The sequence below is a fragment of the Chaetodon trifascialis genome, chromosome 7 (genome assembly GCF_039877785.1).
Source record: "Chaetodon trifascialis isolate fChaTrf1 chromosome 7, fChaTrf1.hap1, whole genome shotgun sequence".
Lineage (NCBI taxonomy): Eukaryota > Metazoa > Chordata > Actinopteri > Chaetodontiformes > Chaetodontidae > Chaetodon > Chaetodon trifascialis.
In genome coordinates this window covers 13,103,259-13,115,887 of record NC_092062.1, presented here as the reverse complement: position 1 = coordinate 13,115,887, position 12,629 = coordinate 13,103,259, and the positions used below count along the sequence as shown (strand labels likewise).

General features: G+C 41.0%; 1 protein-coding gene across 1 annotated transcript in view; it reads left to right on the top strand.

Annotated features, from left to right (window-relative positions):
- Positions 1–12,629, top strand: part of adcy2a (adenylate cyclase 2a) — a 51,865-nt gene that overhangs the window by 33,109 nt on the left and 6,127 nt on the right. The window contains exons 6-19 of the mRNA XM_070967440.1: positions 29–140; positions 517–644; positions 1,424–1,582; positions 1,735–1,867; positions 1,958–2,134; positions 2,232–2,275; positions 2,467–2,547; positions 2,808–2,877; positions 3,131–3,228; positions 3,428–3,512; positions 6,169–6,306; positions 7,255–7,374; positions 7,479–7,663; positions 10,570–10,654. Of these exons, the coding sequence (XP_070823541.1) occupies positions 29–140; positions 517–644; positions 1,424–1,582; positions 1,735–1,867; positions 1,958–2,134; positions 2,232–2,275; positions 2,467–2,547; positions 2,808–2,877; positions 3,131–3,228; positions 3,428–3,512; positions 6,169–6,306; positions 7,255–7,374; positions 7,479–7,663; positions 10,570–10,654 (1,615 nt within the window). The remainder of the gene's footprint in view (positions 1–28; positions 141–516; positions 645–1,423; positions 1,583–1,734; positions 1,868–1,957; positions 2,135–2,231; positions 2,276–2,466; positions 2,548–2,807; positions 2,878–3,130; positions 3,229–3,427; positions 3,513–6,168; positions 6,307–7,254; positions 7,375–7,478; positions 7,664–10,569; positions 10,655–12,629) is intronic.

Here is a 12,629-nt window from a genome sequence, read left to right as displayed (position 1 = left end):
TGATTTATATCTGTTTTTCCCTCTTTAGTATACTGTATGCTGATATAGTGGGATTCACGCGGCTGGCCAGTGACTGCTCACCTGGAGAGCTGGTGCACATGCTGAATGAGTTGTTCGGCAAATTTGATCAAATTGCCAAGGTAAACATTTCATTGTTGGACTCCATCACATCCTAACAAAGTGGTCATTTTGCTTTTCCATTGGAGGCAAAATGATAAAACTCATCTTACTGGTTTTACTGACTGTTACATGTTGTGAAGGGTAATATCCACCTTAAATGCTTAACAAATACGGACCAGCTTTTATGCATTCATGGCCATTTTTTTGGTTCATGATGCATTTTCTCTAATGTTCAGTCCTACATGGTCAAAATCCTAAGAACTATATATTATATATTAGACTTTTTCCCTCAAAGTGTTTTTATATAATTCAGTTAAAAAGCAGCGTGAACTGTCTGTGAGAGGGACCTTTATCTGACCCTGTTTTGATCCCATGTTCTGACCTTTTTGTATGCAGGAAAATGAATGTATGCGGATCAAAATCCTTGGCGACTGCTACTACTGCGTGTCCGGCCTGCCAGAGTCTCTGCTGAACCATGCTAAGAACTGTGTGAAAATGGGCCTTGACATGTGCGAGGCCATCAAGTAAGTGCCAGTTACGTAACAGTGCTGCTAAAGAATGACAGTCCCATTTTTGAAATGTTTTTTTACTCTGTTACAGCACAGTATGTCTTAATTAATCATATTAAGGATTAAAGGATCCAACTCTGATGCATTAATGTTGGGTAGAATGTGTTCAAATATCTGACCTGCAAATGCACAAATATGCACAGGGGTTCATCATACAGAAACTGCCTCCTGCAGTACAGACATTTTGCTCCATGCTGATTCTTGTGTGTTTTAACTCAGCTGCGTCCTGGAAATTTTAGGTACTACTTTTGACTCCCTGCATTTCAAAGATTGTTCAGATATGCCTTTAAACACAGTGCCTGTTTGACTACATGTATTGAAACAAGCTCTACCCGTAATGGTATCCATTAGTTCAGATGTAGAGACTATTTCTTGATTGCCAATTTAGCTGCTTTAAATGTGTGGTGGTAATGTGTGAGGTCCTCTCTCACCTCTAGGCTTCAGTTGGAGACAGAGGGGAGGAGGCTGAGACCGAGTTAATGGAGAGAGAAAGACCGCAAATTGCAATGTTTGATTGAAGAAACGTTTAAATCAGGATTAGCATGTGTTAACAGACTTCATTTACTCTGAACACGTGAAAATTCCTGTGGCAGGTTTTCATCTCTCTCCTACTATTCCAGTGTTTCATTTCCCTGCATATGCCATCTGCATACAAGCATTTCCCCTCTTTTCTAACAAGATATTTGGTACAGCTGATCCACGTTTGACCAGAGATGTTTTTTGCTGCATGACAGGAAAGTACGAGATGCCACAGGGGTGGACATCAACATGCGTGTCGGCGTGCATTCTGGGAATGTCCTGTGTGGTGTGATTGGCCTCCAGAAATGGCAGTATGATGTTTGGTCACATGATGTCACGCTTGCCAATCATATGGAGGCGGGAGGGGTCCCAGGGTGAGTGAGCTGGAAGTGAAACAGAAGCATGTGCTCCTGTTGGCATAAGGTAACACTACATTAGATTGTCGCACATCCTTGCTGGAGGATACCAGAAGAATGCCCAGATCCATTTATAGAAACCATTCATTGATTGAACTGCTCATTTCCAGGCGAGTCCACATCACCTCAGTGACCCTGGAACACCTGAATGGTGCCTATAAGGTAGAAGACGGGGATGGACAAGAAAGAGACCCCTACCTGAAGGAACATGGAGTCATCACTTATCTGGTCATCAACCCAAAGGTACCGTAGCACATACGTCACTTACAGTAAAATAATAATTGGAAGTTGAATAAAATGTAATAAAATTACTTAATTATCATGTTTGTCCAGGTGGAGCGTCGGAGCCCACAGCATCATTATCGCCCTCGACACACTCTAGATGGAGCAAAGATGAGAGCCTCAGTCAGGATGACCCGCTATCTAGAGTCCTGGGGAGCAGCCAAGCCCTTTGCCAACCTGCACCACAGAGACAGCATGACTAATGAGAATGGGAAGATCAACACTGCGGTGTGTACATTTGTCCTACACATATGTTGTGATTTAAGTGATGGGGAAGTTCAGATCGAGCTTGTAACCCATTTCTCTCCCCTTCCTCTGCGTCTAGGATGTGCCAATGGGGCAGTATCACTTCCAAAGGAGATCAGAAAGGCAAGCTGCTCATTTTACAGCTCCAGCACAATTTTCCTTGGCAGGATTATCCCCATCCCTTAACAGTGCAGAGCCAGACGACAAGATGTTTAATAAGACTAGACTTCTGCTGGAGGCTTTGATGTGTATGACTAATATTATACGAACTTAAACGATATTATGTCTCTTTTTCATCTTGTTACCCACTAAAGGACAAAGTCTCAGAAGAAACGGTTTGAGGAGGAACTTAACGAGAGGATGATCAGAACCTTTGATGGGATCAATGCACAAAAGTAAGGGTCATTTTAAAAAATGAATTAAAAAATAATTCATTTTTGAAAATTCGAATCCTGATAAGATGTGCTGTCTTCTAAAATGTCTTCTAAATGTACTGGAAGTTGCACTGAATCCCTGCCTCTCCATACCCCTGTTGGATATTCTGAACAAACACAACTTGAATCTTCATTTTTCAGTATAAACACATCAAATTTATTTTTAACAGTGTCTGTGTCCTCCTTTGCATCTGATCTCTATTATGTCTTTATGCTCCCAGACAGTGGCTCAAGTCCGAGGACATCCAAAGAATATCATTATTCTTTCATAACAAATCCCTGGAGAAGGAGGTAAGAGGCAGCACAAGTGCATAGGCATCATGCAGCCCTCGGTGGATACATAGCAATGGTTATTTCAAAGAGGATTACACAACATATTGTTACTGCTTGGTCTCTTGTCTACGCTTAGCTTGCCCTCAAATCTTGTAAATTACAGGGAGACTAGTGTTGTCTGAGTGCACAGTTGAGGAGCTTTTGAAGTAACTTTAATATCAGTTGTAAAAGCCTTCTGTTGAAACTTGACCTTTTTTTTTATCCTTTACAGTACAGAGCAACAACCTTGCCAGCCTTCAAATACTATGTCACCTGCGCCTGTTTGATCTTTTTCTGCATCTTTATCGTGCAGATTCTCGTCCTTCCAAAGTACGTGTGCTTTATAATTCAAACTATTACAGGAGTAGCATTACTGCTAATGCGAGAATTTGCTCTGCGTTGTAAAATGTAGATGCTAAGCTAAATGTCGCTCATGTCTCTGTGCCTTGATAAGTCATTTTGAGATAAGAGCCGTTTTGCACACTGACATGAACTTAATTAAAACTTGATGACATATTGCATTTTGTAGGACGACTGTCTTGGGAGTATCCTTTGGAATGGCTTTTCTTATCCTTTCTATGATCCTCTTCATATGTTTCATCGGACACTTCCTGGTGAGTAAATCAATTAACTGCATCGTTTTAAATGTGTCCTTTGATATCAAAAGCCGTATTTAACCAGGATGTGCCTGCTCTCTGATGGTATACCTGGTTTTCTTAATGGCTGTCCTAACGTCATGAGTGGTACATGAGTTGTTCAAGCGCCCCTCTGGTCAGCTTAACACCCCATTAAGTACCCTTGTTGTCAGCCTAAGTGCCCCTGAAACCTGACCCTGTGCATGAAACAGGTGGTCCTTCTTCATCTCCCCCTGCCCCTCAGAGAGCCTGTGCTGCTTTGGTACATCTTTCTGGGCAACATAGAGATGTTTAGATCTATTAGTGAAATGTCTTTTTGTCTTAATCTTTGCAGTGAAGACATTTGTTTCCCCTCATAGCAAACACACTGTGCTGTGTATTAGTCTCTACTGGATCTTGAGATTTGGGGTCTTACAGCATATTTAATGTGTTTGTATTATAAATCATTTGGAAAAGGCTGAGTTAATTTTGTTATTTGTGTTGAAAAAAATAGATCTAACAATCTGATGACGTGCCCTTTTGAAAGAGCGGCCAGTCATGTCTGTGCTATTGCCGATGGAAGATAATGCTTCAAACGCTACTTCAGCTCTCTTCTGTGATACATGTCAAGTAAAAATACACGAAAGACAAAAAAACAAAGAGAATGAGGGGAAAAGGAAAGCAGAAATGACTTTTAATCATTAAAGGTACTACAAAATTCCATAAGCCGCAGGTCTGCACAAGCTGTTCCACCCAACTTCTGATCTTTAGTTCTTTGCAAGTGAGACTCTGCTGCTCAGCACTGAACTGTGCTCCCCAAGGATATTGCCCAAGGCCCAAAAACAAAACAGCACTTGATAGTGAACATTGACAAAGGCTCCTGCTGCCTTTTATCAACATGCTTGGCATTGCTGGGTTTTTGCTTCAGTTCATGCTATTGTCTGCTTTTTGTGGAATTTTTGCAAGACACACGTCACAGTTTATTCCAGAGCTTCTGTGTAATAATTCAGAATCACCTTGGAGTTCGTGGATCCTTTGTGAATAAGAACATTAGACTCCATAATTAAGCATGTATTATGCATGGATTTTCCTTGGCACAGCTTTGTAGGCGAGTGCCTTTCAATTTCAAGGGCACGTTCAGTTCCTTTGTCCCAGCCTCATGTCACAAGTGGGGATCAACAATGAAATGATTCCTTAATCTCCAGTAGAGAATTTTAAGACACGTTCGGTGTGAAACATGTCACATATTTAATTTCACGTGAAATATTCAGTGCAACTGAAATCTTAAGGTCTTTCTATTAAAATTATAAATGAGGAAGTAGAAAAATCAGTCTGTTGGATTTGATCATTGGAGATCTGAGATCCAAATGATATGTAGCGTACATGTTTTCCTCCCATGCCATAACTTTGGATGGCTTTTGAAAATCAGACAGCTGTAACCAGGCAGTTGACCCATGTGGCATTTCTTGCAGAAACTGTCACTGTTTAGGCTGGAACGATGGTGGGAACCTCAGAAAGGTCAAAGATGGTTATCTGATGACTGGTTTGCACGTTCTGCTCGTTCTATGACTGTGTAACTTGAAATTTTCTCCTTAAATCAACCCTGGATTCTCTTACTTTGTCTTTTCATTCATAGGTATAATTCAAGTTGACATGTTACTATGATGTTGCCTGCTGGTCTAGAGATGAAATTGTTTCTGCCTTGTTTTCAAAACAAAATGATGTGTCCGACCAGCTGTACATTTTCTGTAATCCCGCTGGTGCGTAGTACAGTCTGCCATCCTCACTTTATATAATTGTAATGCACACCCCTAAGCTATTCAAATGTCACATCCACTCAGCCCCGGTGATGCTCATATATTGCTCTAAAATGATCAAGCAAATGATTTGGGCTTTCACTGTCATCTCACAATGAAACACACTCAGCTGAAGACAACACTGCAAAGAGGAAAAAGGAACTGACTCACATGGAAGATCACATTTTTGCATCAATGAAAATTTTGTATATAAATGTATTAATAACACAGTGCCATAGTGTGTGGCCTGACAGGTCATATTGCTGAATGCACAGTGTGTACTGCTCTTAATTAAAATGATCTGATTAGTAGGAACTGGAAGTTAGTCAACATCCCCTTTAGCTTTGCTTTGGTTTTAATGATTATCATTAAAAGCTGTATATTCCTTTTGAGTACAGTGTTTTATACATGATGTAGCGGTTATTTTATTGCTCTGTTATTGTATGTAGTTTGAACAATATTGCAGCATCCATTTATTTGATAGGACCCCTCTTTTCATAATCGTATGTCTCTTGAAATCCTGAGGCAATTCGGAGTTAGTAATAGATACTTCAGCGTGTGAATTTCTTATGTATTGTGTCATTTATTTCACAGTAACTGTCCTTACTCAACAGGAATTAATTCACTTAAATGAATTTATTAATTTACTGTGCTTTTTCTCTGTTGATATGCATGTTATTTACTTATTTTAATTAGTGCATACACTTGTTGTTCCTTGGTGCTGCTTCTGTGTGTGTGTTTAAAGCTGCCCGTGATGTCTCACACCTCAGCTCCTGAAGTCCAGCTTGAAGTCCACCTGTGCACTTTGACTCGTATGTTCTTTTACTTTTGTGTGATGTTGTGTGTACGTGTTCCTGCAGCACTGCAGTAAAAGCGCCTCCACTTCTTGGATGTGGCTGCTGAGGTCATCAGTCATTATTGCCAACAAGCCATGGCCCCGCATCACTCTCACCATGACAACCACAGCTCTAATACTCATAATGGCAGTCTTCAACATGGTAAGCTTTTATGTTCTGGTACTGGGGGGGCGGGGGGGGAGACCAATTAGGCTTCACTAGGAATCACAGCCCTTCAGTGACATCCCCCATGTGGTGTAATTAGAAGACAATGGAATGCAGCATGTTGTCACAGTAAATGTATAGATTAATGAACTGGCCACTGGTGATGAATAGGAACAGGGATGTTTAGATTTTTGAAAGATCAGATTCATAATCATCGAGCAAGTGTACATTAATACGCAGTCAAACAAACTGGATACTTCCTCAAACAGACGACTAAAGAAAAATGTCTTCTTTGCATTGTTTTCTTTTGTCGGTTGGCTTTTTCAAACGTGAAGATTACAGTTTCCCTGCGTGACCGTGGCAAATCGGTTTGCATGTCGTGATCAAGGAACACCACATTTAACCCTTTTTACATTTTATTTTGCTCTGTCAATTTTCAGTTGCATTGTTCAGTTTGGCAGAGAGGAAAAAGACAAAAATAAAAAGGCTCGGTTAAAGGTGAAATGGTAGCCTGAGGCCTGTGGGGAAGTTGCGTGATAAAGCACGGTGTCACGACCCGGTTTAGACCTTCACACAAATCGATTCCAGAGATTATAATCTTGTTTTGCGCCTGACGTGGGTCAGTTGCTCTGGGCAGATGAACCAAATTAACTTGGCTTTTCTAGCAGGGCAGCCAATCCTCATCTTATCCGGCAGGTTCACATTAAAGGACATTATTGAATGGTTGCCTCTTATCTAACAAGACTCTATTTTCATCCTGCAAGTACAGTGTACACTCGTTTGTCTTTTCACATGCTGGGCGAGCAGACCGCGAACGTGTGCTTGTAATCTGCATGTCAGTGGTGCGGTTTGTTTTCTGTGGTGGATTTAGATGGAAAGATTATTTTTAGCACTGCCCAAAAGAGACTAACCCCTCATTGTTGTTGACTTTGTGTTTTCCTTTAGTTCTTTATGGAAGACAATTTGTTGCCTCCTGTTCCTGTTTACAATTCGTCCAATGAAACACTGTTTTACCCTAATGGACAACTAATGGCCTTCACAGGCAAAAACAACTTCTACCTTCCTGTAAGTGAAGAGGAACATTCTTATGACTCTCTATAAATTCATTATTGTCTTTGCTGACTTTTGAATAAATCAACCAATCTGTCTGTCTGTCTCTGTCTGTCCAGTATTTAATTTACAGTTGCATACTGGGCCTCATCTCATGCTCGGTGTTCCTGAGGATAAACTACGAGCTGAAGATGATTATCATGTTGACAGCTGTGGTGGTTTACAACGTCATTATTCTGCAAACACATGCCTCTCTGCTGGATGAATATAGTAGATTTCTGTACAAGACTGGAAGCCTGGACAGGTAGGTGGCTGGTGTCAAGCAGATATGTGTCAGGAGTGTGAAAGAGGGATGTACAGTCAGGAAGTTAGATGAGATCTGCTGTTCATCTGGTGAGACTGAGTAAAAGGAAAACCACAGTGATATGGAGAAATAGAATATGAGAAGGTAAAAGGAGAGAAAGACTGTCTCCCTTGAGGTCCTCCTCCAGTCAGTTGAATCAAAATAGCTCTGAATGGGGTCACCCAGGGGGCATCCATCGCAGGTGCCAGAACCACTTGAACTGGCTTTGCTCAATACCATCATCTTCTCTACAACCTCAACATTTCCTTCAGCCACGCTACTCAAAGCCCCTATAGAGAAAACATACAATATATGTAGAGTAGATGTGAAGGTACTGACCTGTGGCATGTGAACAAACATGAAAGACCACACACCTTGTTTCCCTCTTACTTATTTGCTTGTTAATGGATATTCTGTTAAGATAACATAATGCTATACCATTTATTGAGATTTTGGATAGAGTTTTACTGCCGATAGAGATGCATGACCAAACACTGGGCTCACTTTGAGCAGATAATACATGTGCACAAGCCTTCCAGGTGTTGCATCAGTATAGAAGGATATCCTCACTGAGTCTTCCCTGCTGCTTACAAACCCTTCATGCAGCTGGTCTGAATGAAAGGTACAGTGTAGTAATTCTTGGTCATGACAGTTCTTTGTAAATATAGCCGTTGCTGTGAGGCTAAAAGCAATTCAGGCTGCAAATGTACTTTTATCCTTAAGGGAATATCCATTCGGGGGTCTGATGACCAAGGAAGTGCACCGCTGACATCAGTTTGCAGGCTAGATAGCTAATTATCTGCTCAGCTGCAGCACATGAGACAGCATATAAAATTATCTGTAAACGTGATTGCACTCCACTTAGATGTCGCTGTGGATCTTAATCTCCAGTACCACTAACAACAGCTGCTGTCACTCAAACACAGATGACGACAACAGGCTCCTCCAGCCGCAGAGACAAAACTAGTATATCTGAAATGTCCCCAAGTACCCTTTGTTTCCTTTCAATGATAGAATACTAGTAACATTACATTAAAAAACACATTGCAAGACTAAATGTGATTTTCAGTTGGACAAAAATATAAAAAGTGTATGTGTGGTACTGATCAACAGCCTGGTAATCATCTGTCTCAGTGGACTAACAGAAAAATACCAGCTGACCCACAATGTTGCCTCTGATCTGTGATTTAAACATGGACCAAAAGTATTTTTTTCATCATTGGTCCTAGTACTGTCGTTCATCCACACTGACCCAGCTCTTCATTTCATTTTATATTCCACACCACATTCCCACAACCTGCCGTCAGTATTCATGCAACACTAAACTAATCCATGTCAGTGCTGGATGCACAGAGACAACATTTCAGTCAGTCTCATCTGACACTGGATAAGACACCAGAAAATAGTATGTCCCAAAGTACTGGGTGGCTGCTTCTTCCTAATGTACTCACAGAAGTTCTGCTCTTCTACTCTACTCTGCTTCTTACTTTTTGTTGTGAACTTGAACAAGTCTCTCCTTGAACTGAGCGGCCAAGAGAGACATCATCTACAGACAAATGCTGGAGTTGCTCCACACAATAATTGAATAAGTCTTTGGACATCATGACAGCAGCCATTGTGGTTTTGAAGAATGAGATTTTCTCATTCATTGCTGGAAGTAGTACTTGGACGTAAAACAGAATAAACAGAACTTCTTGGAACCTGCAGTGTCAGTCGCTAATTTACTGTCTGTAGACAGGCTCCAAGAATTGTCATCAGATGCTCAATTAATCCGTTCAAGCCTAAGCTGTGATTTCCAGCAGAGGAATGGAATTGTCTTTTTGGTTATTGACTTTCCTTTCCAAAGCAATTTAAATAGCATAATGTGATTTTTAAGGAGTTTCCTCCGAAGTCAATAAATTTCACACGGCTTTGATCAGCACTAATGGGAAATGCTGACGTGATTAGTGTGCAACTGACAAACTAAAAGAGCACTGGTTATATACGTATCTGTTTGTGTGCTTTCCATTTCTGACTTGTCCTCATGTGAAGCCATCTGACCTCAGTCATTGCCATTGATTCTATGTAAAGAATTGATTAGATAATGAACCAGGCGAGAGCGCAACTTGCAGGCTGTCTTCTCAGTCGTCTGCCGAGCTCTGCCCTAGATAAGAGTAAGTGTCCATTAATATGCAAAGTGTTCTTGCAGAAATTAGGATGCAACAGTCCTGTTCGAGAGTCCTATCGCACATTCAGAACTTAAATAGGGACGCTCAGACTTTACTGCTGCTCGGTTTAATTGTAGATTTAATTAACATAATAGGTGTGTTTTTAATTTCTCTTCAGCTTTGTCTCTTACACACTATACTCTGGGCTTTGTGTGTGTACAGTGCAAAACATATACAAACAATAGCTGTGGTTTGGTTGGTTGCCTGATTCTGCCATGGACAGATGTTCTGTTTTTAGGGTTATGATGGTGGAAAGGAGAGTTTGAAGTGTATTTGTAGTGCTGAAGATCGTGAACAGTATCTTGTTGTTTTATTGCCTCTTGCAAACCGTCCCTTGTGAACGGACGCGCCCCTGAGCAGGGAAGCCCAGCCACCGGAATGCAAATAGTAAACAAGCTCTTGTCACAGCAAAGCAGAAGTGACAGTCTTAACCGAGTGACAGCTTGGAATGAAACGGTCTGCTAACCAATCATGTGACACAGGTCACAGACTGCTGATTGCAATCAGATTTTTTAATTAAATGTGCCGTCTTTTATTTCTTTCACTCCCTCCTTAACTTTTAGCTTTTGTGTTTTGTCACTGTCTATCGCTGTCTTTATCTTTGTCTGTCTTCTCTCTTTCTACACACACATTCTTCCTTTTTTTTCTCTGCCCTTCAAGACCAGGAGTTCTCAAAGACCTGAAGACTATGGGCTCTATCTCCCTCTTTATTTTCTTCATCACCCTGCTTGTGCTTGCCAGACAGGTAAGTCCACACTATAGTAGTTGGAATGACCGTATCATCTGTCTTGTGCTTTGCTCTTACATCAACATCACCATTGCACTCTTCAGTCTTTTCACTGTGCATTTGCTGTTATATTACCCACTAAACCTTTTGTCATGTGTTCTCCCATTTTCTGTAAGATTGGAGTGGCTGTAGTCCTATGTGCTTTGGTCTTTGTGACTGCTAACTTAAGTCTGTTGGTCGGTGAAAGGTGTAGACTGCATTGTGAGGAGCTCATGGCTCTTATATCCCTCCTGTTGAGGGATTCCATGATCCCGTGGTCCCTAATGATCTTGCACGCATGAACACAATTGAGTTTGATGTATTTTTTTCTGTGCCACTTGTGCTAGCTTATGATTTTAAGGTAAGTGCGCATAAAATTGGACTCTACTATGTCTATCTCTCTACATATATACCTTTATTATCCCAGGGGGGCTGCACAGCCGATAAACTCAGTAGAAACAGCAGAGCTTTTCAGCTGCTGTGCCACACTGCAAGAGAGGTGTCTTGAGACCAGTTTGTCTGGCCTCCCTTCAGCCACTCTGGGACAATGATTTACATCTGAACTTACTCAAGGGGAGATTTAGTAGCCAGGAGGTGCAGGGACCAGAGGCTGGTCATTCTGGAGAGTTATGTACTACTTAGTCCAGCTATTTTAGGATCATGCCACACTGCAGGGTTCTTACTGTTCTTGGTAGTGATCCAGAACTGGGGCACAACTTTCTGGAGTTTCGTTCTGGAGTCTCCAGTACAGTCTTAGCTATGACCATCAACTGCATGTGTTTAAAGTCACAGTAATCTGCCGAGTGTAAGACTCTTTACATTTTGATTACACAGATATTCACGGTTTTACTCAGAGCTAATGGTAACATGCTGGAGATAACGCAGTAGGTGACGGAGTGTGCACACATGTGAACGTGCATTCACACTCTATTTTTACAGTTTAGAACAGACTTGAATGTCGCAGCTCATGGGCAGAGTAATCTTTCTGTTTTATATCAGAGCTTATCATTAAATTGGATACAGCTGACCCCTTGGGCCCTACTGTGCAATCAAATAATAGACTACATGAGAGGATATACAGGTGTGTGCAAAAGCACTACCTTTTACTACAGGCATGCTGTTCCACCACTTAACCGATGCTACAGCCACAAATACGTTAGTAAGACATTTTGAGTGTGGTGACATTGTAGGGAGACTTGACAATATATTGAACATTTGTGCTCTATGCATTATTTAGTGTGATTTAAAAGGATACAACTTATTTTCCACAACTGTAGATGCACAATAAATTCCCAGTGGGAACTTGTGTTCCTGTGAATGCTTGAGGCCCACTGTGCCACAAAAACATGGAAAATGTGATATTCTTCCTGCATGTTTTAAGTGCTGCTAGATTTTGATATACAGCCACAAATTAAACATAAATATTAAGCAGATTGACTTTGAGTGGATAATAAATGTTTTCGCAGAAGACAAATTACTGATGTCCTCAGCTCAATGAAAAGATTCAACCGTAAAACAGCAAAATTAACAGATGCCACTTATTAATATCTGCTCACACACACTGCTTTTTCTCCGTCTCTGTAACAAGTAATTATATGTCTAGTATCCAATCATATCACTTTCTCTGCTTTTCTCATCAGATCATCTCACAAACATGTTTCTGCTTGGTTGGTGCATGCTCTTTATCAAATCAGTTCATCTTGTACTGCTCAGGAACAGGCTCAAATAGAATCATCATCCTCATAAAGCACCTGAACGCTTCACCTGAAATGGAAGAAAATGAAAGGCCGCATTGCAAACTGGAACCACACTATTCTCATTCTTCACCTGTGCCTTGCGCTGTGTTCTGTGAAAAGTCTTGCTGGTCATCATGTTTTTGAGTTAACCAAAGCCAAAGGAAGTTAAACGGCAGCCTGTGCTTTTCAGTTTTACATCATCTTTTCTATCTTTAAGC